Genomic DNA, 20,722 nt, shown 5'->3' with positions numbered 1-20,722 from the left:
GTCGAGGCTCGAGCCGCCTGCTCGCTGCACTCTCCTTCCACGTGGCCGTCCAGTAGCGGCGCAGTGCGCACGTCCGCGGCGTAGACCGGAGGGGATAGATGTCAGCACGCGAGTGTCCTCGCGCCTGGCCAGTCTTGCGGGCTCGCTGCGTACGCTTACATGCGGTAAAGACGGAGCTGCGTGCTTAGGAGTAGCACGGCCGGAGTGGAGTGCGTTTCGGCTGCACACACACACACACTGCAGACTCGCTCAAGGACTCCAGCTACCGTCGCGCGAGGAGCAAGCAGCAAGCAGCCTGCTGCAGCCAGCCCTTGCCTCGCCGCGCCGCGGTCGCCGTGCGTCGTGAGGTCTCGGGCGAAATCACACCGGTGTGTATCACTCACACGGCTGGTGGATTATGAGGGGAAGCGTACGCGTGTGCGTGACCTAGCTAGGCTGCACCGACACAGGCTGCACGATATTCGTCGACAGCAGATATCGGCCACTGGAACTGTTTTCAAGCAAGACGCGATTGCGAGGAAGTTGATACAGGCAAGAATTATATCACCTCTACGCAACGATGAAGTCAGAACCAAATCGGTATGTAAACGCAGCGTTTCCATAATCGTTATGTGTCCCAAACCGGCCTTTCGTGACGGAGGAAACTATTTTAAGAGAACCACGATACTGTGTTTTAGACTGATGGATTGCTCACAGGCGTCTTCGTTATGGCAAAAAATATTGGTGTGGCCCATTCGGAATGGCCGGTGTGGAGCCGCACAGTAAACGCAGGGTGCCTGTCCGCACGCTTGCTGCATTAGCGCACAGATTCTCCTGACCTGGACATCATGGAGCACTGCTGTCTGAACACAGTGTTCTGTCGTGCTCCACTCGTACAGGCCTCGTTCGTTCTGGGAGTCAGTTGTGCTGTATTTGGCCATTGGCCTGTAGGAAGATGCTTACCTAAAGACCTAGATCAGTGCCCTGGCCAAGGAAAAAGGTGTAATACTCTGATTAGGGAAGACTACACACCATCTGGCTAATTTGACAGGATTGAGAGAGATTAGAAGAACCTCTATCTCAGAGAAAGAGTATTAATAATGCAGATGCTAGGATGTCTGCTACATGCAGACGTGGGCAGGTAAGACCGTCTATTTGTCAACACATGCACATGCGTGTGTATCGAGATGCACTGTGGAGCAAATGTTTCGAATTCAACTGTCATTATTGCTTTGTCACACAAAAAAGCAAGGCTGATAAAGAATGCATTTGGAGGGGGGCGTGTGCGTGCGTGCGTGTGTGTGAGCATCCCCTGAGATGGTGAGAAGTGTGTAGCACATGCTCATGTTGGCACGCATGTCTGCAGGTATGGATATCCTTCCCAACATGCGCTGGGTTCACAGTGCAGCCTGTGTGCAGACTGCCTTCGGTTTTGGCGGCGACCTGTATGCCACAGCTGTAGTCAGGACGTGAGATCATGTTTCATTGATCTGCCATCTTTAGCGATGTCTGCTTTAGGTCTGGACTAGGGTCCTGTCTAAGGAACTGAGGGTTATCTTCCCCAGCACTCACACAGCAGCACTTTTATCTTTTGGGTTTTGTTGGCCGCTTCTGTGTTTTTTCTTTTTTCCATTCTTGTGTTGAGCTGCAGTAATGATGAACACTAAGCACTAACGCAAACAGTCTGCTGTAGATCTCAAACCACAGTCCGAGATCTTGTAATTAGGACAGATTGCTTTAAAACACATGGGAACAGCATGTAGCATTCCCTCATATAGTCTTGACCTGAATCGGTTTTTGATGTCTCACACACACACACAAGCCGTAGTAACTGTAAAGGAGGTAACCGTGGTTACTGCGAGGCTGGTGGACTTTGCTGAGAAGCTCCTTTCTGTGATCTTTCCCCTCAGGCCGTTGGGCCAGTGACTGGTATGTTAGCAGACATGATGGAGAGTCAGAATGTGATCTTCCCTCCCCGAAACCACTGAAGCCAGAGTGAGTGAGGTGAGGAAAAAACATTCTGCAACATTAAAGACATTAGAGAATGTTCAAGACATTCTGCAACATTAAAGACATTAGAGAATGTTCAAGACATTCTGCAACATTAAAGACATTAGAGAATGTTCAAGACATTCTAGAACATTAAAGACATTAGAGAATGTTCAAGACATTCTGCAACATTAAAGACATTAGAGAATGTTCAAGACATTCTAGAACATTAAAGACATTAGAGAATGTTCAAGACATTCTAGAACATTAAAGACATTAGAGAATGTTCAAGATATTCTAGAACATTAAAGACATAGAATGTTGTGGGCTATTAAGGCTTTTTGGAAGAAAACACTTGTATTCTTACCCTCTTACCCTGGGAGTATGAAGGACCCATATTTACATCTTACTTTAAAATATGATGTGTATCTAAAGTCTAGTCTGAATTGGGGAATGTTCTGGCTAATGCAAAACATAAACATACACCACACACATTGTGATGGGAACGTGTTTGCGTAAGTGGGCCGGCTTGCACTGCGGTGAGCTCTCTGGAAGGTGTAAACACTGTCCTAACCTTGAGTTCACATGAAGTGAAAGAACCCAGAATGCGGCGTCGCCAGAGAACGGAGAGGAACCTCACACACTCTGATCGCCCTTTCTGAGCCTGGCTTACATCAGCCACGTGTACGGTGGCTCCGCTCACAAGGCTGCAGACACGTTTCACTGCTTCCTGATGATGATTGCTACCATTACCACTGTGGAAGATTGCAACCGTCTACACAATAAAACCTCCTCTGAGGACCCGACACCCTCTGTGTTCTTAGTTTGGTTTATTTGGCTGAGGGAGAGCTACCTGACCTCAAGCACCTCCATGCATTTGCATACCATACTGAATAAATGAGTTCCAACTATACCGCACAGCATAAGGATGCAAATAGTTGGTGTAAAGTGTGGGATCTGATTGGTCTTTATGCAGATCCAAGTTGCATATTAATGTTAGGTCAGGGCCATTGGCCAACATTACTGCCCACTGCAGTGTGTATTAAGTGTAATGCTTGTGCTTTATTTTTGCTCAGTGTGAACGCTCTCTTTGCTTAAGGTGGACCATGCTGTGTGCAGAGCGTGGCGTAGTGGAGGAATGGCTTTCAGAATTCAAGGTGGGAGGTTTGCTAGAAGAGAAGTGAATTAGATGTTTCTGTTAGATTTACAGAGAGCTCTGTCATTGTGTTTTTCTCTGATCTACTGCACAGGCTGTACAAAAAATGAGGATTTAACATGTTTTTCCTCAAAATGAGAGAGGAATTACACACTGGCTACTTCACTCATAGAGTGTAAAATTCAACAAATAATCTTTAGTTCATCACTGGATTTTTGATACCGCCATTTTGTGACCTCTGTGAGACTGAGACGGCTCTTCTTACTTTACTGGCCATCAGGCATTACCTGACAATCTGATTCCGGGGTATCCGTGTCGCCTGAGTCTGCAGAAAGATCTGGTGCCAGCACTGTACACAGTTATTCAGGAGCATCCCAGCAGTGAGGTAAAACCTCCACAGTCTGCCCTTTATCCCAGCCACCAATCACACTATTTCTTTACCAGTCGCACTGTTTGTTAACCAATCACACTGTTAGTTAACCAGTTGCAGTGTTTGTTAACCAATCACACTGTTTGTTTACCAGTTGCAGTGTTTGTTTTCCAATTGCCCTGTGTGTTTACCAGTCACACTGTTTATTTACTAATCACACTGTTTGTTTTCCAATAGCACTGTGTGTTTACCAGTCACACTGTTTATTTACTAATCACACTGTTTGTTTTCCAATAGCACTGTGTTTACCAGTCACACTGTTTATTTACTAATCACACTGTTTGTTTTCCAATAGCACTGTGTTTACCAGTCACACTGTTTATTTACTAATCACACTGTTTGTTTTCCAATAGCACTGTGTGTTTCTAGCTACAAGCTCTTGTTTGTCTGTTCTGAAAGTGTTCATGCTCCTCACAGTTGTGTTCACTCCACAGGTTCATCTACTTGGCCTTGGACGAATAAGCGCCTTGTTTCACTCCTTTTCTCATTTCGTTCTTCTTTTCTCTCTCACGCTTGTTTGGTGCTCTCTCTGTCTCTCCCTCTTATTTCTTAATCTTCTGCTAACTCACACCGTCCCGTCATGGCTCCACAGCTCCTTGCCCCGGTGTGTCACCAGCTGTTCGAGCTGTACCGTAGCCCAGAGGTTGGCCTGCGCCGCTTCACCCTGCAGTTCCTGCCTGAGCTTGTCTGGGTGTACCTGCGCCACACGACCGGCAGAGAGCACCATCGCAACGGCTGTGTGGAGGCCCTGCTGCTAGGCATTTATAACCTGGTGAGACGGTGGGGCGTCTGGGCTTTGAGTGTGCTGTGATGCTCTCTCTGACGTTTCGCTCTGTCCCTTTTCATACTGGTCTACAGGAGATCGTGGACAATAAAGGCAACAGTAAGCTCTTGTCCTTCACTGTACCAAGTCTCTCCAAACCTTCCATATACCATGAGGTATGTGCTCATAAAATGCTTCAGATTAAATATTAATGATCCAGAGTACTGCAGATAATTAACATTGGACCAGAACCATCTTAGAGAAGACTTGGAGAAGAATAAAATGTTTGGTTTCATTTTACATGTAACGGAAACTCGCCACACAAAACTCTTATAGATTTGGTAAACTAATAAAGTGAATGAATTAATTGGAAAAACAAAGTCTGTTGAAAGTTTTTCCTTTAAACCACATATTCTGGGGAGGTACTTGTGGATGTGGATTTATGTGTTCTGAGAGCTCATCTGGAAGTTTTTATGGTACAGCACTCCTGAAACCCTCCATTCCCGTGATGACTGTTGGCTTTTGAGCTTACACAGCACTGGTTTCTCACCTCCACAAAGCATTCGACATTCTAGACCATACACTCGACATTCTAGACCTTACATCCTACATTCTAGACCTTACATCCTACATTCTACACCTTACATTCTACATTCTAGACCTTACATCCTACATTCTACACCTTACATCCTACATTCTACACCTTACATCCTACATTCTACACCTTACATCCTACATTCTAGACCTTACATTCTACATTCTAGACCTTACATCCTACATTCTAGACCTTACATCCTACACCTTACATCCTACATTCTACACCTTACATCCTACATTCTACACCTTACATCCTACATTCTACACCTTACATCCTACATTCTAGACCTTACATCCTACATTCTAGACCTTACATTCTACATTCTAGACCTTACATCCTACATTCTACACCTTACATCCTACATTCTAGACCTACATGTTAGTCCCTACATTCTAGATTCTACGTTCTACATTGTAGACTCTGCACTCTACACTCCACCTTCTAGACTCTACATTCTAGACTCTTACCATTCTTCATTCTACATTCACGATTTAAGACTCCAGACTCTACATTCTAATAATGTCAACAGGAAGCAACCATTCTATGTGCAAAAATGAACACACAGAATGATTGCTTGTTATATCGCCTAAAAAGAGTTTAGTTAACAGTCCCAGCTGAGGTTAATTAGTACAAGAGCTGAAAACCACCAGAAGTGAATAGAATGCTGTGAAAGCTTGGGAACATCAGGCTGGTTACATGTGTTTCTGATGATTAGTCTCTCTAAGATTCACTGGCTTTCTGTCACAGTAATGTCAACAGAAAGGGCTGTGTCAGGAGTCCCTGCAGTCAGTGTTTTTCCTTAATTGCGCCTCCTAATCACCCCCACACGTGACGCCAGTGACAGTGAACTGAGAGCGCGCGGCCGTGCTGTTCCTGACATCACCCGTGCTGTATTGTGCTGCAGCCATGCAGTCTAGGTACCATGGCTCTCACGGAGGGGGCCTTGAGTCAGCATGACCTGATCAGGGTGGTGTACAGCGGCCTCCTGCCCCAGAGAGAGACCTTCACCTCCCAGAACAGGTACGGTGTGGCTGCACCTCCGGTACCAGCCTCGCTTTGTGCATTATTGTCATTATTGTTTCTGTTTATTAGTGTTCTTGATTGTGTGAACTATGTGAATGTTTGCCTCTTTGGCCTGTGCCTCATCCCCCATATCCTGTCAACTTGATGTTCATGTTGCATGTCACTCTGCCTCTTGGCTACTGCTGGTTCCAGCTTGACTTTAGGTCCTGTCACACACATTTGACTCACACTGGGTCCGTGCTGAACCTTCGCTTTTAGCTTCTACCCAGCCAAAGGCTGAAAAATGCCCCCTTTTCCCAGGATGAGATTAAAGTCGTCTTCTTGCCCTTGGTCATGTCTGTTTTATCCTGACCTGCTGATGAGAGAATCCCCATCGGCTCTGGGCTTTATGTTGGGCTCGTGGTCTTGGAATGTACGATCCTTATTGGACCAGTTTTGTAACAACTTGTTTGCTATGAACTTTTTGGATGCCTGAAGATGGATGTTTTGAGTAATGTTTACCTTTGTAGATCAGTCGAAAGCAGCTGTTCAGTTCCTACTGTGAGCAGTCACATTAGCTTGGGTCCCCTTCTGAACTGTTCTTACATTCCGAACTGTTCTTACCTTCATAGCTGTTCTTGTTTCTTTTTTTTACTAATTGTTCAAACAAGTCACAAATAAGTCAAGCAGGTTTTAGAAACCAATGTATCGTACAACCACATATAATTTTAAGGATAATTGTTTAATACAAACACAGACCTGCTTGCCATGTGACTGCACCTGAGTCCCCTTTGTTTTATTTATGACATTTCTGGCATTTGTGTTTTGTGGGAGAACTGTGTCTAGAGTGCAGTGTTTGATTGTTTGAGTGCACTTGTAGGATTAAGTGTTATTATTCTAGTTGTATCCTAGGACATGGGGTAACAAAGTATAAATATGTTCTACTGGCTCTGGGTGTATTTGTGTCACTCTAGGTTTGAGGTGCTGTCTTTTATGGTTTTTGTGTGTGTGTTTTATGGGGGGTTTTTGTGTGTGTTGCTCTAGGTTTGAGGTGCTGTCTTATGTTTTGTGTGTGTGTGTGCGTGTGTGTCTAGGTTTGAGGTGCTGTCTTATGTTTTGTGTGTGTGCGTAGGTTTGAGGTGCTGTTTTATGTTTTGTGTGTGTGTGTCTCTAGGTTTGAGGTGCTGTCTTATGTTTTGTGTGTGTGTCTGTAGGTTTGAGGTGCTGTTTTATGTTTTGTGTGTGTGTGTGTGTGTGTCTAGGTTTGAGGTGCTGTCTTATGTTTTGTGTGTGTGTGTGTGTCTCTAGGTTTGAGGTGATGTTTTGTGTGTGTGTGTGTGTGTGTCTCTAGGTTTGAGGTGATGTTTTGTGTGTGTGTGTGTGTGTCTCTAGGTTTGAGGTGATGTTTTGTGTGTGTGTCTCTAGGTTTGAGGTGATGTTTTGTGTGTGTGTGTGTGTGTGTCTCTAGGTTTGAGGTGATGTTTTGTGTGTGTGTGTGTGTGTCTCTAGGTTTGAGGTGATGTTTTTTGTGTGTGTGTGTGTGTGTCTCTAGGTTTGAGGTGATGTTTTGTGTGTGTGTGTGTGTGTGTCTCTAGGTTTGAGGTGATGTTTTGTGTGTGTGTGTGTGTGTGTGTCTCTAGGTTTGAGGTGATGTTTTGTGTGTGTGTGTGTGTGTCTCTAGGTTTGAGGTGATGTTTTGTGTGTGTGTGTGTGTGTGTGTGTGTGTCTCTAGGTTTGAGGTGATGTTTTGTGTGTGTGTGTGTGTCTCTAGGTTTGAGGTGATGTTTTGTGTGTGTGTGTGTGTCTCTAGGTTTGAGGTGATGTTTTGTGTGTGTGTGTGTGTCTCTAGGTTTGAGGTGATGTTTGAGGTGATGTTTTGTGTGTGTGTCTCTAGGTTTGAGGTGATGTTTTGTGTGTGTGTCTCTAGGTTTGAGGTGATGTTTTGTGTGTGTGTCTCTAGGTTTGAGGTGATGTTTTGTGTGTGTGTGTCTCTAGGTTTGAGGTGATGTTTTGTGTGTGTGTGTCTCTAGGTTTGAGGTGATGTTTTGTGTGTGTGTGTCTCTAGGTTTGAGGTGATGTTTTGTGTGTGTGTGTCTCTAGGTTTGAGGTGATGTTTTGTGTGTGTGTGTCTCTAGGTTTGAGGTGATGTTTTGTGTGTGTGTGTCTCTAGGTTTGAGGTGATGTTTTGTGTGTGTGTGTCTCTAGGTTTGAGGTGATGTTTTGTGTGTGTGTGTCTCTAGGTTTGAGGTGATGTTTTGTGTGTGTGTGTGTCTCTAGGTTTGAGGTGATGTTTTGTGTGTGTGTGTGTCTCTAGGTTTGAGGTGATGTTTTGTGTGTGTGTGTGTCTCTAGGTTTGAGGTGATGTTTTGTGTGTGTGTGTGTCTCTAGGTTTGAGGTGATGTTTTGTGTGTGTGTGTGTCTCTAGGTTTGAGGTGATGTTTTGTGTGTGTGTGTGTCTCTAGGTTTGAGGTGATGTTTTGTGTGTGTGTGTGTCTCTAGGTTTGAGGTGATGTTTTGTGTGTGTGTGTGTCTCTAGGTTTGAGGTGATGTTTTGTGTGTGTGTGTGTCTCTAGGTTTGAGGTGATGTTTTGTGTGTGTGTGTGTCTCTAGGTTTGAGGTGATGTTTTGTGTGTGTGTGTGTCTCTAGGTTTGAGGTGATGTTTTGTGTGTGTGTGTGTCTCTAGGTTTGAGGTGATGTTTTGTGTGTGTGTGTGTCTCTAGGTTTGAGGTGATGTTTTGTGTGTGTGTGTGTCTCTAGGTTTGAGGTGATGTTTTGTGTGTGTGTGTGTCTCTAGGTTTGAGGTGATGTTTTGTGTGTGTGTGTGTCTCTAGGTTTGAGGTGATGTTTTGTGTGTGTGTGTGTCTCTAGGTTTGAGGTGATGTTTTGTGTGTGTGTGTGTCTCTAGGTTTGAGGTGATGTTTTGTGTGTGTGTGTGTCTCTAGGTTTGAGGTGATGTTTTGTGTGTGTGTGTGTCTCTAGGTTTGAGGTGATGTTTTGTGTGTGTGTGTGTCTCTAGGTTTGAGGTGATGTTTTGTGTGTGTGTGTGTCTCTAGGTTTGAGGTGATGTTTTGTGTGTGTGTGTGTCTCTAGGTTTGAGGTGATGTTTTGTGTGTGTGTGTGTCTCTAGGTTTGAGGTGATGTTTTGTGTGTGTGTGTGTCTCTAGGTTTGAGGTGATGTTTTGTGTGTGTGTGTGTCTCTAGGTTTGAGGTGATGTTTTGTGTGTGTGTGTGTCTCTAGGTTTGAGGTGATGTTTTGTGTGTGTGTGTGTCTCTAGGTTTGAGGTGATGTTTTGTGTGTGTGTGTGTCTCTAGGTTTGAGGTGATGTTTTGTGTGTGTGTGTGTCTCTAGGTTTGAGGTGATGTTTTGTGTGTGTGTGTGTCTCTAGGTTTGAGGTGATGTTTTGTGTGTGTGTGTGTCTCTAGGTTTGAGGTGATGTTTTGTGTGTGTGTGTGTCTCTAGGTTTGAGGTGATGTTTTGTGTGTGTGTGTGTCTCTAGGTTTGAGGTGATGTTTTGTGTGTGTGTGTGTCTCTAGGTTTGAGGTGATGTTTTGTGTGTGTGTGTGTCTCTAGGTTTGAGGTGATGTTTTGTGTGTGTGTGTGTCTCTAGGTTTGAGGTGATGTTTTGTGTGTGTGTGTGTCTCTAGGTTTGAGGTGATGTTTTGTGTGTGTGTGTGTCTCTAGGTTTGAGGTGATGTTTTGTGTGTGTGTGTGTCTCTAGGTTTGAGGTGATGTTTTGTGTGTGTGTGTGTCTCTAGGTTTGAGGTGATGTTTTGTGTGTGTGTGTGTCTCTAGGTTTGAGGTGATGTTTTGTGTGTGTGTGTGTCTCTAGGTTTGAGGTGATGTTTTGTGTGTGTGTGTGTCTCTAGGTTTGAGGTGATGTTTTGTGTGTGTGTGTGTCTCTAGGTTTGAGGTGATGTTTTGTGTGTGTGTGTGTCTCTAGGTTTGAGGTGATGTTTTGTGTGTGTGTGTGTCTCTAGGTTTGAGGTGATGTTTTGTGTGTGTGTGTGTCTCTAGGTTTGAGGTGATGTTTTGTGTGTGTGTGTGTCTCTAGGTTTGAGGTGATGTTTTGTGTGTGTGTGTGTCTCTAGGTTTGAGGTGATGTTTTGTGTGTGTGTGTGTCTCTAGGTTTGAGGTGATGTTTTGTGTGTGTGTGTGTCTCTAGGTTTGAGGTGATGTTTTGTGTGTGTGTGTGTCTCTAGGTTTGAGGTGATGTTTTGTGTGTGTGTGTGTCTCTAGGTTTGAGGTGATGTTTTGTGTGTGTGTGTGTCTCTAGGTTTGAGGTGATGTTTTGTGTGTGTGCGTGTGTCTCTAGGTTTGAGGTGATGTTTTGTGTGTGTGCGTGTGTCTCTAGGTTTGAGGTGATGTTTTGTGTGTGTGCGTGTGTCTCTAGGTTTGAGGTGATGTTTTGTGTGTGTGCGTGTGTCTCTAGGTTTGAGGTGATGTTTTGTGTGTGTGCGTGTGTCTCTAGGTTTGAGGTGATGTTTTGTGTGTGTGCGTGTGTCTCTAGGTTTGAGGTGATGTTTTGTGTGCGTGCGTGTCTCTAGGTTTGAGGTGCTGTCTTATGTTTTGTGTGCGTGTGTGTCTAGGTTTGAGGTGATGTTTTGTGTGTGTGTGTGTCTCTAGGTTTGAGGTGATGTTTTGTGTGTGTGTGTGTCTCTAGGTTTGAGGTGATGTTTTGTGTGTGTGTGTGTCTCTAGGTTTGAGGTGATGTTTTGTGTGTGTGTGTGTCTCTAGGTTTGAGGTGATGTTTTGTGTGTGTGTGTGTCTCTAGGTTTGAGGTGATGTTTTGTGTGTGTGCGTGTGTCTCTAGGTTTGAGGTGATGTTTTGTGTGTGTGCGTGTGTCTCTAGGTTTGAGGTGATGTTTTGTGTGTGTGCGTGTGTCTCTAGGTTTGAGGTGATGTTTTGTGTGTGTGCGTGTGTCTCTAGGTTTGAGGTGATGTTTTGTGTGCGTGCGTGTGTCTCTAGGTTTGAGGTGATGTTTTGTGTGCGTGCGTGTCTCTAGGTTTGAGGTGCTGTCTTATGTTTTGTGTGCGTGTGTGTCTAGGTTTGAGGTGCTGTCTTATGTTTTGTGTGCGTGTCTCTAGGTTTGAGGTGCTGTCTTATGTTTTGTGTGCGTGTCTCTAGGTTTGAGGTGCTGTCTTATGTTTTGTGTGCGTGTCTCTAGGTTTGAGGTGCTGTCTTATGTTTTGTGTGCGTGTCTCTAGGTTTGAGGTGCTGTCTTATGTTTTGTGTGCGTGTCTCTAGGTTTGAGGTGCTGTCTTATGTTTTGTGTGCGTGTCTCTAGGTTTGAGGTGCTGTCTTATGTTTTGTGTGCGTGTCTCTAGGTTTGAGGTGCTGTCTTATGTTTTGTGTGCGTGTCTCTAGGTTTGAGGTGCTGTCTTATGTTTTGTGTGCGTGTCTCTAGGTTTGAGGTGCTGTCTTATGTTTTGTGTGCGTGTCTCTAGGTTTGAGGTGCTGTCTTATGTTTTGTGTGCGTGTCTCTAGGTTTGAGGTGCTGTCTTATGTTTTGTGTGCGTGTCTCTAGGTTTGAGGTGCTGTCTTATGTTTTGTGTGTGTGTGTGTCTCTAGGTTTGAGGTGCTGTCTTATGTTTTGTGTGTGTGTGTGTGTGTCTCTAGGTTTGAGGTGCTGTCTTATGTTTTGTGTGTGTGTGTGTCTCTAGGTTTGAGGTGCTGTCTTATGTTTTGTGTGTGTGTGTGTGTGTCTCTAGGTTTGAGGTGCTGTCTTATGTTTTGTGTGTGTGTGTGTGTGTGTGTGTGTGTCTAGGTTTGAGGTGCTGTCTTATGTTTTGTGTGTGTGTGTGTGTCTCTAGGTTTGAGGTGCTGTCTTATGTTTTGTGTGTGTGTGTGTGTGTGTCTCTAGGTTTGAGGTGCTGTCTTATGTTTTGTGTGTGTGTGTGTGTGTCTCTAGGTTTGAGGTGCTGTCTTATGTTTTGTGTGTGTGTGTGTCTCTAGGTTTGAGGTGCTGTCTTTCCTCATGCTCTGCTATAACTCTGCTGTGGTCTACATGCCTGCATCCTCTCAGCAGTCAGCCTGCAGAATGAGCTCACGGTAATACTCTCCCCTGCACTTCTAACCCTCACCCTTCTCTGGAATAAATTCTTTGTCGGTCAGTCTGTCTTTCTTCATTTCTTTCTGTTTTGTTGATTTTGTTTCTTTGTTTCTACATTTTTGTGGCACCTTGCTCATGCACAGGGTCCTACTCTCAGTCCCCTCTCTCTCCACCTGTCCCTCCACCTGTCTCCCTTCATGTCTCCCCACCTGTCTCTCCACCTGTGTCCCCACCTGTCTCTCTACTGGTGATGGCTTGCAGATGCACATAATAAATAGAATGATTTCATGAATATGCAGATGCTTATATAAACAAGTCTTTAACGATTTCATGAATAAACATATCATTGCTGATTCCATGAATAATCACGTGTTTAATGATTCTCAGTGAGGTGGGCGTGTCTTTCTTGTGCTTTTCTTCCTCTGTTTCCATCTCACGGTCATCAAAACGCCACCCTTTTATTGCTTAGATTGTGTGTGTGCGGTTACCCGCGGCAACAGGAGAAGCTGTGGAGGGAGTCGTGCAATCGCGTGCGTCTGGACCCAGAGTTTATGGTGCAGATGCTGAGTGCAGTGTATCATGCCATGTGAGTTCACCTGCACAGCTAGCTCGCTCGCTCTCTCTCTCTCTCTCTCTCTCTCTCTCTCTCTCTCTCTCTCCTGCACCCCCCCCCCCCCCCCACACACACACACTCCTCCCAGCACTCTCACTGCATCTGCTAGCTGCTCCACCCCACTCCGAATGGGCCGGTTCAGGATTTCCACTCAGCACTGCCCCCTGTCTGAGCGAGGGAGGCATTACACCTGTTGCATCAGGCTGTGCAGTAACATTTTCTCAGAAGTGTGTTGTTGCTGGTGCGTTTCGCTTGTTGGGTTTGATTCCATGCCAAAATGTTTTATTTATTTTGCCAAATGCCTCGTTTCACAGTTTTTTTAATCAAAATCTGCTGATTTCTTCGAACTCCCCCGTGGTAGAGGTGCCAACGGAAACTCACAGAGCAAAATTAATTACACACTTGAACAGTCTCAAGATGGCTTGGCTGTGCTTGCCAGAGGAGAAATCCACATTTTGTCTCACTGTCTGTGTCCATGTTTCAAAAGCAGAGACAGGGAGTGTAACCAGTGCAGGACCGAGCATGTGGGCAGGGGTAGCTCAGCAGTTACGGTCCCAAACATTTTACTCTGTAACAATTGTAAGTCGCTTTGCATAAAATCGTTTGCAAAATGCCGTAAATGTCAAGTGTACGTTTGATGTGTAGTTTGTGTATCACTTGCTGATCGTTTGCCCTTAATACAGATACAACGGTCAGTGGGAACTTGGCAGAGAGGCACTGGAGGACATCTTGTATCGAGCCCAACTAGATCTCTATCCCCAGCCACTACTGGTAACAGCTTTACTGTAACGGATAATGACACGCGACAGTAATGAGGCCTGACACTGTCCTCTCACATCACTGAGTTTGAAATATTTTGTGTGCTATGGCATGACTTTGTCCAGCAGATGTCAGCAAAATCACTTATGTTTGACAGATATTCTTCACATAGTCATGCACAGATGTTCAGGTGAAATGATGTGTATTACAAGCCTGCTTGCAGAAATAAACCAAAGTAAACTATTCCTGAACACCATCTTTCAAACGTACGTCTGTCTCTGCCTTCTGAAATTTTAGTTAGCGAATGCTATGACTCGCTCACTGCCGTCACGACCACCAGAAGGTGCACGGAATCTTCTAGAGGTTGAGGCCACGCCCACAAACAAGCGAGTGTCACAGACGGCCATCACTGCTGCCTCCATCCGCAGACTGCGTTGGAAACGAGAGGGTACATGTGTACACACTCACTCACACACGCACACGCGTGCCTTCGGGGTGCTCGGTGTCTTCACCTTGTCTGCTCTCTATGTCTCCCTCACTCCCAGCCATCTCGACATCAGGCGGGGAAACCAGCCAATTCAGGAACACGTGGGTGAACAGAGTAGAAACCGCCATGGCGGAACCACGTTTGTGGTCCGTAGAGTGCGTTTACTGTCCCAGCCTTTAGATCGAGCCTGTCGGCCAGAGATGAGTTGTGTGGATTGGATTTGTTCTCCTGATGGGGTCTGTTGTAACGAAAGTTTAGCACATTTAGGGATGATGGCGTCTCTGGACATATTTCACGAAAGCATCACAACAGTTTTGAAAAGGCAAGAAAAATTGTGCTGTGATAAATAAGTTGTTTATTCACACAAAGAACCACTGCTGTAAACTGAGCCCTGAGTTACACCCAAATTCAGCATCATGGTAGATTTCTACAGTACCCTAGTAGGACTGGCCAAGTAATTTTACTGGGCAGAGTTTGAGCCCCTGTGCTGAGGTAAGTGATGGATTTGACCACTGACCACTGCTAACCCCCCCCCCCCCCCCCCATGTCCCAGATGCCGACGGCTTGAGCTGTGGAGAGGACTCGTTCGATCCAGACGAGGGCTTCTCCTCGGGCGCCTCCAGCTGCAGCCAGCCCAGCAGCATGAAGCGGGACCGGGCCGCGGGGGGTCGGCCGCGCTGGGAGTTGGCGGCGCGGCCGCGAGGGAGTGCGGTAGCCAACGCCCGGGCCGCGCTGCGCCAGGTCCACCAACGACGCCAGTCCCCACCTCTGGCCATTACCCTCCGCACCGCCGAGAGTAGCCCGAGTCCCAGTCCCAGCACGGCGCGCAGGTTCCTGGACCCGCACCGCGTTCCTGCCTTCGCCGGTCCACTGCCCAGAACCGGCAGCACGTCCTCCAGTAAGTCCCTCGACTGCACGGGCCTCAACGGCTCATCGGGGCCGACGGACAGCCTGTCACTGGGCAGCCTGGGGGCAGACAGAGCCCACTGTCTGTCCGCCGTTAGCCTGCAGGAGGATCACCTTGGCCGGCCAACGATGAGCGAGGATCTCCTGTCCTCTGGAAGCCCCCTTTCCAAACAGTCGCGCTCCTCCAGTTTTAATATGCAGATTATATCACAGGTGTAGATTAAGTTCGCAGGGCTGAGGTGTGTGTGTGTGTGGGGGGGGGGGAGGGTGTGTGTGCACGTGTTGTGGAAACGTTGAGGACTGAAACGTAACGTGCATGTGTACCCGCATGTTCTTCTGTATGTGTGTTTTAAATGTGTGTGCAACAGGTTTCCTGGTGTGCGTTTGTGTATGAGTACGTGTGTGTATGTGAGACAGGGAACGTGTGCATGTTTGTGTACATATATGTGAATAAACTTCACTGACATCATTATGCACTGGAGGTTTGCGCGGAAGAAATTAGTGTTTTGCACAGTAAAAACAGTCCCTCTTGTGGATATGTTTAGAAGTGCACGTGGTTTGAGACTGTTATGGCACATTAAAAACATACAAGAGGAATAACACCTTACAGGTTCTGCTGTGTCTGAGCAGTGGACTCGAGAACTGACAATCATGTGAATTACATGCTGAGTGGCCTGACGATGCATGAGCCAAAGACTTTTATTTGTGTGTCTCTACGAGAGAAGAAGCTTCTTCCATTTCATAGTTGTAAGTGGTACTGCCAGATTCTTCTCCAGTCTTCTGTGCTCCTGACACATCAGGACACACTAACATGTGCACAGCCTCAAAGAATCTATGGAAAACCTACATTGTGAAATGAAATATATATGTTGTACTTTGGAACAAGTTTATATCCAGAAATTGTGTACATTTATGTAAATGAATATTGTAAGATAGAAAGAGTATATGCTGTCAGAATATCTCTATATTGCTTGTACAGGTATGAAGATCTATCTTGTTAATGGTGAATAAATATATTGTGATGTTCTATACGTTCATTAAAATGTGCTGTTCCAATTGACTTAAGACAGAGTCTACCAAGTACATCGACATACTGACATTTCTGCAGCAATTGACCAGCAGAAGCTGTAAATGCATAAGTCTCCTGCCATTTATTTATTTACTGTCGAGAACACAAAAGATACATGATAGATTTATTCAGATAACCAAAATGTATATGTTTACGTAATGTTAGGGATAAGCCTGAGATATATATTTTTGAATATATTCTGTTTGTTTGTTTGCAGAGAGAGTACCTCGTTCACCGTGGTAATTGATGTCTGCGAGCCCCTTAATATTATGCTCATTCAAAGACTATAGAACACAAAAGATAAAAATCACAATGGATCACATAAGATAAATACAACATAAAAATTTTGTATATTGACCATAAAATATTTGTAGGGTTAGTGCTTATGGGTTTATGTTAGACCACGTTTAATACATTTTATAACATTTTAATCAAGAAAATATCTATTGATGGGGGGAAAAAGAAGATGAAAAAGTGTTTTGTGAAACCTAGTTTCTGTCAGGGGTTGCTTTATTGCGTGTGATGGTCTTTATGTGGTTGTGTTTGCTTTTAAACACTAATACTTTAGTAGATCGAATCACGTCCTGGTGTTGACGCTCAGTTTGAAGATTGCCCACAAAGGGGCGGCATTAACACTCAATTAGCTTTAGTGTGCCATATTGACACAATACAGGCACAAAACTACAATGACAAACGGAAACGTTTCACAAACAAATCTATTAACATTCATTAGGGAAAGACTTTGCTAGTCATCTTTTCATTGATTAAACATTTTACTTGATTATTACAATTCCTAGTTAGCTGATGTATGAGTGCAATAGTTTCTGCCTAATTTAAGATGATATTCTCATTTTAGGGTGCTCTGTTTTACGTCAGTAGGAGTGCTAAGATGATCACAGCTTACTGCTAATCATGTCAGTACTGATTCACTTAAACTTTGCTGAGATTATAAACAAGAATATAATATAATATAACGTTTCCCCCTCTAGGCCAATATCTATAGTGCAGTTGCAATGAGAACAGAACAGCATTGAAGTATTAAAACTACAGAAACGGGCAATGCATTGAAAGTTTGTAAATATGCATACATTTTCCTCAGTTTGGACAGAGCACTCTCCACCATTTCACTGCGAGTTATACTGTGTATGACTATGTATGTGACGAATAAACCAAACTTGAACTTGAAATATGAATATGTAAATAGAACGTGTAGGCTAGCAGCCTATGTAATAGTAATGTTGGTGTCATATTTAGGCCCCTTAAAGTAAACCGACCAGCCATTTAGTATCTTACACGTTGTTATTTAACTGATCCTGAATAAAAACAACCTAACATGTGATATTTACCTATAACATTAATAACTTTCGTAGGTTTTACATGCGTATGCATATTCTGAATAGTGAATACACGATAACATTATACCACACCAGGGTTAATTCAGAAGGAACCCAAAATTGTACAGGGACAAAAACTCTTCAGGTCAACAAACGAATTAGGCGTTGGAATCGTGCCAAGTTACCTACATATGTTTCACTTCTTCAGTAACTTCCCCCTAATACGTTTCTGTTTGCTACCATAATTTAATCGTTCAATTTCCATTGGGATTTGTGGTAACACTAAATAGGCTACAAATCGACAATACTGCGTCTGATTTGTACGAGTTATAAATAATAATGCATCAACTGAGTAAAATTATTTTTTTTTTCGCCAAATAATTATTAAAAAATACAAGTGGGTCTTAGTATATTCATGCAACTGGTATCATTGTGTACTGGACGTGATGGCTCATACACAACCACCACCCCGCAGCGTGCTTAGGGAAATGGGCGTTGTCTGCCGGACCATGCTTGAACACCATTGGTCCATCGTTTTCTCTGCCAATCAAATGTTTCAAACGGCCCCTACGTCACACGCTGCACACTCGCTTGTCCTTCATTGGTTGTTGGGGCGCTGTCGTTGCCACGCTGCGCGGCGGGATTTTCAGATGTCAGGGCGTTTATGGCAGTAGGCTGTTTTATTTTGTTTTCCTCGTTACCTGTCGGGTTTTGCAACGCATTGTTTCCCGCTTTGACAGCTAATGTTGTTCGACAGGAAAAAAAAAAAAACGAATTGGTTGCAAATCTGTGACACATTGGACGTTGGTTTCGAGAGGAGCGTGAGTTTGAAACGCGGCTAAGTCCGAAATTCGGTTATCAATTAGCTCGTTAGCTCTTGCTAACCGGAGGTTCTCACAGACGAGCCTCAGTCGTGATAGAGGGGAATACCGCGCCTGACCAAGCTTCTCTTTTTTGAGGTAAATCGCCTTTTTTTTGTTGCTCACATATTCACCTGAAGAGCTGTCTTAGCTGTCCGTCTAGTTTAGCCGTGAGCTAACTGTACCCAACGCTAGCTAACTAGATTTGAACCAGACAAGGAGCAGTTATGGATAACGGCCACCAACGCCACGACTCTAACGGTCACGGAAGAGGGAACAAAGTGAATAGAAAAAAGGCCTTCGCTGTCGGACCTTCGTGTGGAACCGAGGAAGGGGAGAAGAAGCCCAAATTTGTGAGTAGTTTGTTTATTTTTGCCCTTTTTTTCGACTTTGTACTTCAGCGTGGCTAACGCTAGCTGTTATGTTTCACTAGAGGAATGCCAAGGCACTGACAGCAATATTAAAGCAATGTTTAAGCCTGTCAGTGTTTCTCCAGTTCTGTCTGGCAAAGGAGCACATTTCTTAAACCACACTGGCAAAGGATGCTTGCAAGGTACAACGCGTAATTAAATAAGATGAACTGTTGTCCGTTAAGTATAAGGAACAAGATGATAATTCATTAACCTTTTGCTGGTGACCTGTGAACTGTTGACCACTCATGCCCCCTCACTCACTACCATAGCCAGGTCAGGAACCCTCCTCGCACTCACTACCATAGCCAGATCAGGAACCCTCCTCGCACTCACTACCATAGCCAGGTCAGGAACCCTCCTCGCACTCACTACCATAGCCAGGTCAGGAACCCTCCTCGCACTCACTACCATAGCCAGGTCAGGAACCCTCCCCGCACTCACTACCATAGCCAGGTCAGGAACCCTCCTCGCACTCACTACCATAGCCAGGTCAGGAACCCTTCCCGCACTCACTACCATAGCCAGGTCAGGAACCCTCCCCGCACTCACTACCATAGCCAGGTCAGGAACCCTCCTTGCACTCACTACCATAGCCAGGTCAGGAACCCTCCCCGCACTCACTACCATAGCCAGGTCAGGAACCCTCCTCGCACTCACTACCATAGCCAGGTCAGGAACCCTCCTTGCACTCACTACCATAGCCAGGTCAGGAACCCTCCCCGCACTCACTACCATAGCCAGGTCAGGAACCCTCCTCGCACTCACTACCATAGCCAGGTCAGGAACCCTCCTCGCACTCATTACCTTAGCTATAGTAAAGGCTCCCATAGGCGCTGTGTAGCAGTCTGGGCATTCATTCACTATGTTTTCAATCTTCCCACTAATTTGCTGAGATATTTGGCATGAGTCTCTTTCTACAATGTTAACTCAGTATTTAAATCAAAGCACAGACATAATTCTGGTCTAATGTGTGGTTGTGTCCCTGCTTAATGTGGCAGCAGTGTACAGAAATGCCGGAAACGCACAAGTGGGGGGGGGGGGAATACAATGCCAGATTTACTCCATCTGAGTGGAGTGGGGTGGAGTGGGGGCTACGCTCCTTCATTTTGAAAATTCAGTGTTTGTAATATGTTAAGTTGGCAAAGAATCCTGAATTTCATCTGCTGTCTTTCTAATGAAGTTGACGGAACATGATCAATTTGTCTGTCACAGACTGATTCTGTTACAAGTTATTGTTCTTGGTTCTGTTTGTGGCAGTGGTGTGAAACAGCCAGTGTTTGTATCTGTGTTGGTGGCTCTTTCTCTCTCTCTCTCTCGCGCGCTCTCTCTCTCTCTCTCTCTCTCTCTCTCTCTCTCTCTCTCTCTCTCTCTCTCTCTCTCTCCCTCTGTTTTCCCCTCCCTCTCAGTGTATTTGTCATGTGAGTTACTGCCCTGGGAGTAGGCTAATTCTCTTTCAGTACTGTAATGGCCAATCTTGCTCAGATGATTAATTTTGCCCATAACCCAGAGTGCCGTGGGGACAGAACAGCTCTGTCATGATGCTGAGTTTTTATAAGGGAGAGAGTGAAGTTGTGTTTTGGGCAGACCGTTTTGAGACCGTTGGTGAGTCACTGGAATCTGTTCTGGTGTTTGAGCTGTTGAAGGTTTTCCCATCGCTAACTGAACACGTGTGTCTGAGCATTCCTGAGGAGTGATGCACACACTTTTTCCTTTACAGGGGTGTGTGCGTGTGTGTGTGTGTGGAGTAGCACACATTACAGGGGTAGGTTTAGTGGAACTATTTATTACATTTTTTTTGTGAGAACTAGATGTCTTCTTGGACACCTGTACATGATGCTGAGAGAAACCAGAACTATGGCACAACAGAAAGATAAAGTCATGTCAGCCAAGCTCTGCTCTGTCTTCTCCACACGGTGTGGGAGTATTCTGCTTTCTTCATTTCTGTTTAACAGGGTTGAACCTGCTCTTCTCTTTAGATCAGTCTGATTTGATGAGTTAGCTTAGGAGACAGCAGCTGGAGGAACATTGCAATGTAAGGATTTAAATTACAAAATTCAAATTTAAAATGTCACTATCACACCTTTTGTAAGCTGTCATATCTTCTTGTAAGCTACACCCACAGTTGTTTTAGTGAGTGACAGTGATGTACTTAGCCTTCCTGTTCCTGATATTTTTAATGCAATTAGAATCCTGGATCTTGCATGATTTAAATATAGTGAGATGTGTGCCTGGTTACATTTTGGCATAAAGAGACAATGAGCCAAAATCTGACAGACTTGAATTTAATGATGTAGTAACAATGCCTGACTTCT

General features: G+C 44.9%; 2 protein-coding genes across 10 annotated transcripts in view; both read left to right on the top strand.

Annotated features, from left to right (window-relative positions):
• Positions 1–11: 11 nt before the first annotated feature.
• Positions 12–15,794, top strand: LOC113588266 (hyccin 2). Of its 4 annotated transcripts, none has more exons than XM_081708109.1 (12): positions 12–579; positions 1,890–1,974; positions 3,068–3,125; positions 3,405–3,509; positions 4,147–4,326; positions 4,413–4,493; positions 5,820–5,935; positions 11,873–11,968; positions 12,439–12,555; positions 13,266–13,353; positions 13,639–13,789; positions 14,382–15,794. In XM_081708109.1, exons 3-12 carry the CDS (start codon positions 3,075–3,077, stop codon positions 14,951–14,953), a joined length of 1,557 nt encoding a protein of 518 aa, XP_081564235.1. In that variant the 5' UTR covers positions 12–579; positions 1,890–1,974; positions 3,068–3,074; the 3' UTR covers positions 14,954–15,794. The 4 variants fall into 4 exon arrangements, with proteins under 4 accessions (XP_081564235.1, XP_035379004.1, XP_081564234.1 ...); XM_035523111.2 differs by having other exon boundaries at positions 1,890–1,983; XM_081708108.1 differs by having other exon boundaries at positions 1,890–1,983; positions 3,045–3,125.
• A 2,006-nt stretch (positions 15,795–17,800) lies between these two features.
• Positions 17,801–20,722, top strand: part of diaph3 (diaphanous-related formin 3) — a 295,832-nt gene continuing 292,910 nt past the window's right edge. For all 6 annotated transcript variants that reach the window (XM_081708221.1, XM_081708220.1, XM_081708219.1 and 3 more), the window contains exon 1: positions 17,801–18,350. In XM_081708221.1, the coding sequence (XP_081564347.1) occupies positions 18,225–18,350 (126 nt within the window). In that variant the 5' untranslated portion in view covers positions 17,801–18,224. The remainder of the gene's footprint in view (positions 18,351–20,722) is intronic.

The sequence above is a fragment of the Electrophorus electricus genome, chromosome 26 (assembly GCF_041902795.1).
Source record: "Electrophorus electricus isolate QZ-2024a chromosome 26, ASM4190279v1, whole genome shotgun sequence".
Classification (NCBI taxonomy): Eukaryota; Metazoa; Chordata; class Actinopteri; order Gymnotiformes; family Gymnotidae; genus Electrophorus; species Electrophorus electricus.
The sequence above is the reverse complement of the archived record's forward strand: the minus strand, read 5'-3'. Positions and strand labels throughout refer to the sequence as shown.

Excerpts from the sequence above, each read along its gene's own strand:
- LOC113588266 (XM_081708109.1), top strand. The coding sequence starts at position 3,075 with ATGCTGTGTGCAGAGCGTGGCGTAGTGGAGGAATGGCTTTCAGAATTC. Across the intron at positions 3,126-3,404 it reads AATGGCTTTCAGAATTCAAG|GCATTACCTGACAATCTGAT; the intron begins GTGGGAGGTTTG and ends ACTGGCCATCAG. Across the intron at positions 5,936-11,872 it reads ACCTTCACCTCCCAGAACAG|GTTTGAGGTGCTGTCTTTCC; the intron begins GTACGGTGTGGC and ends GTGTGTCTCTAG.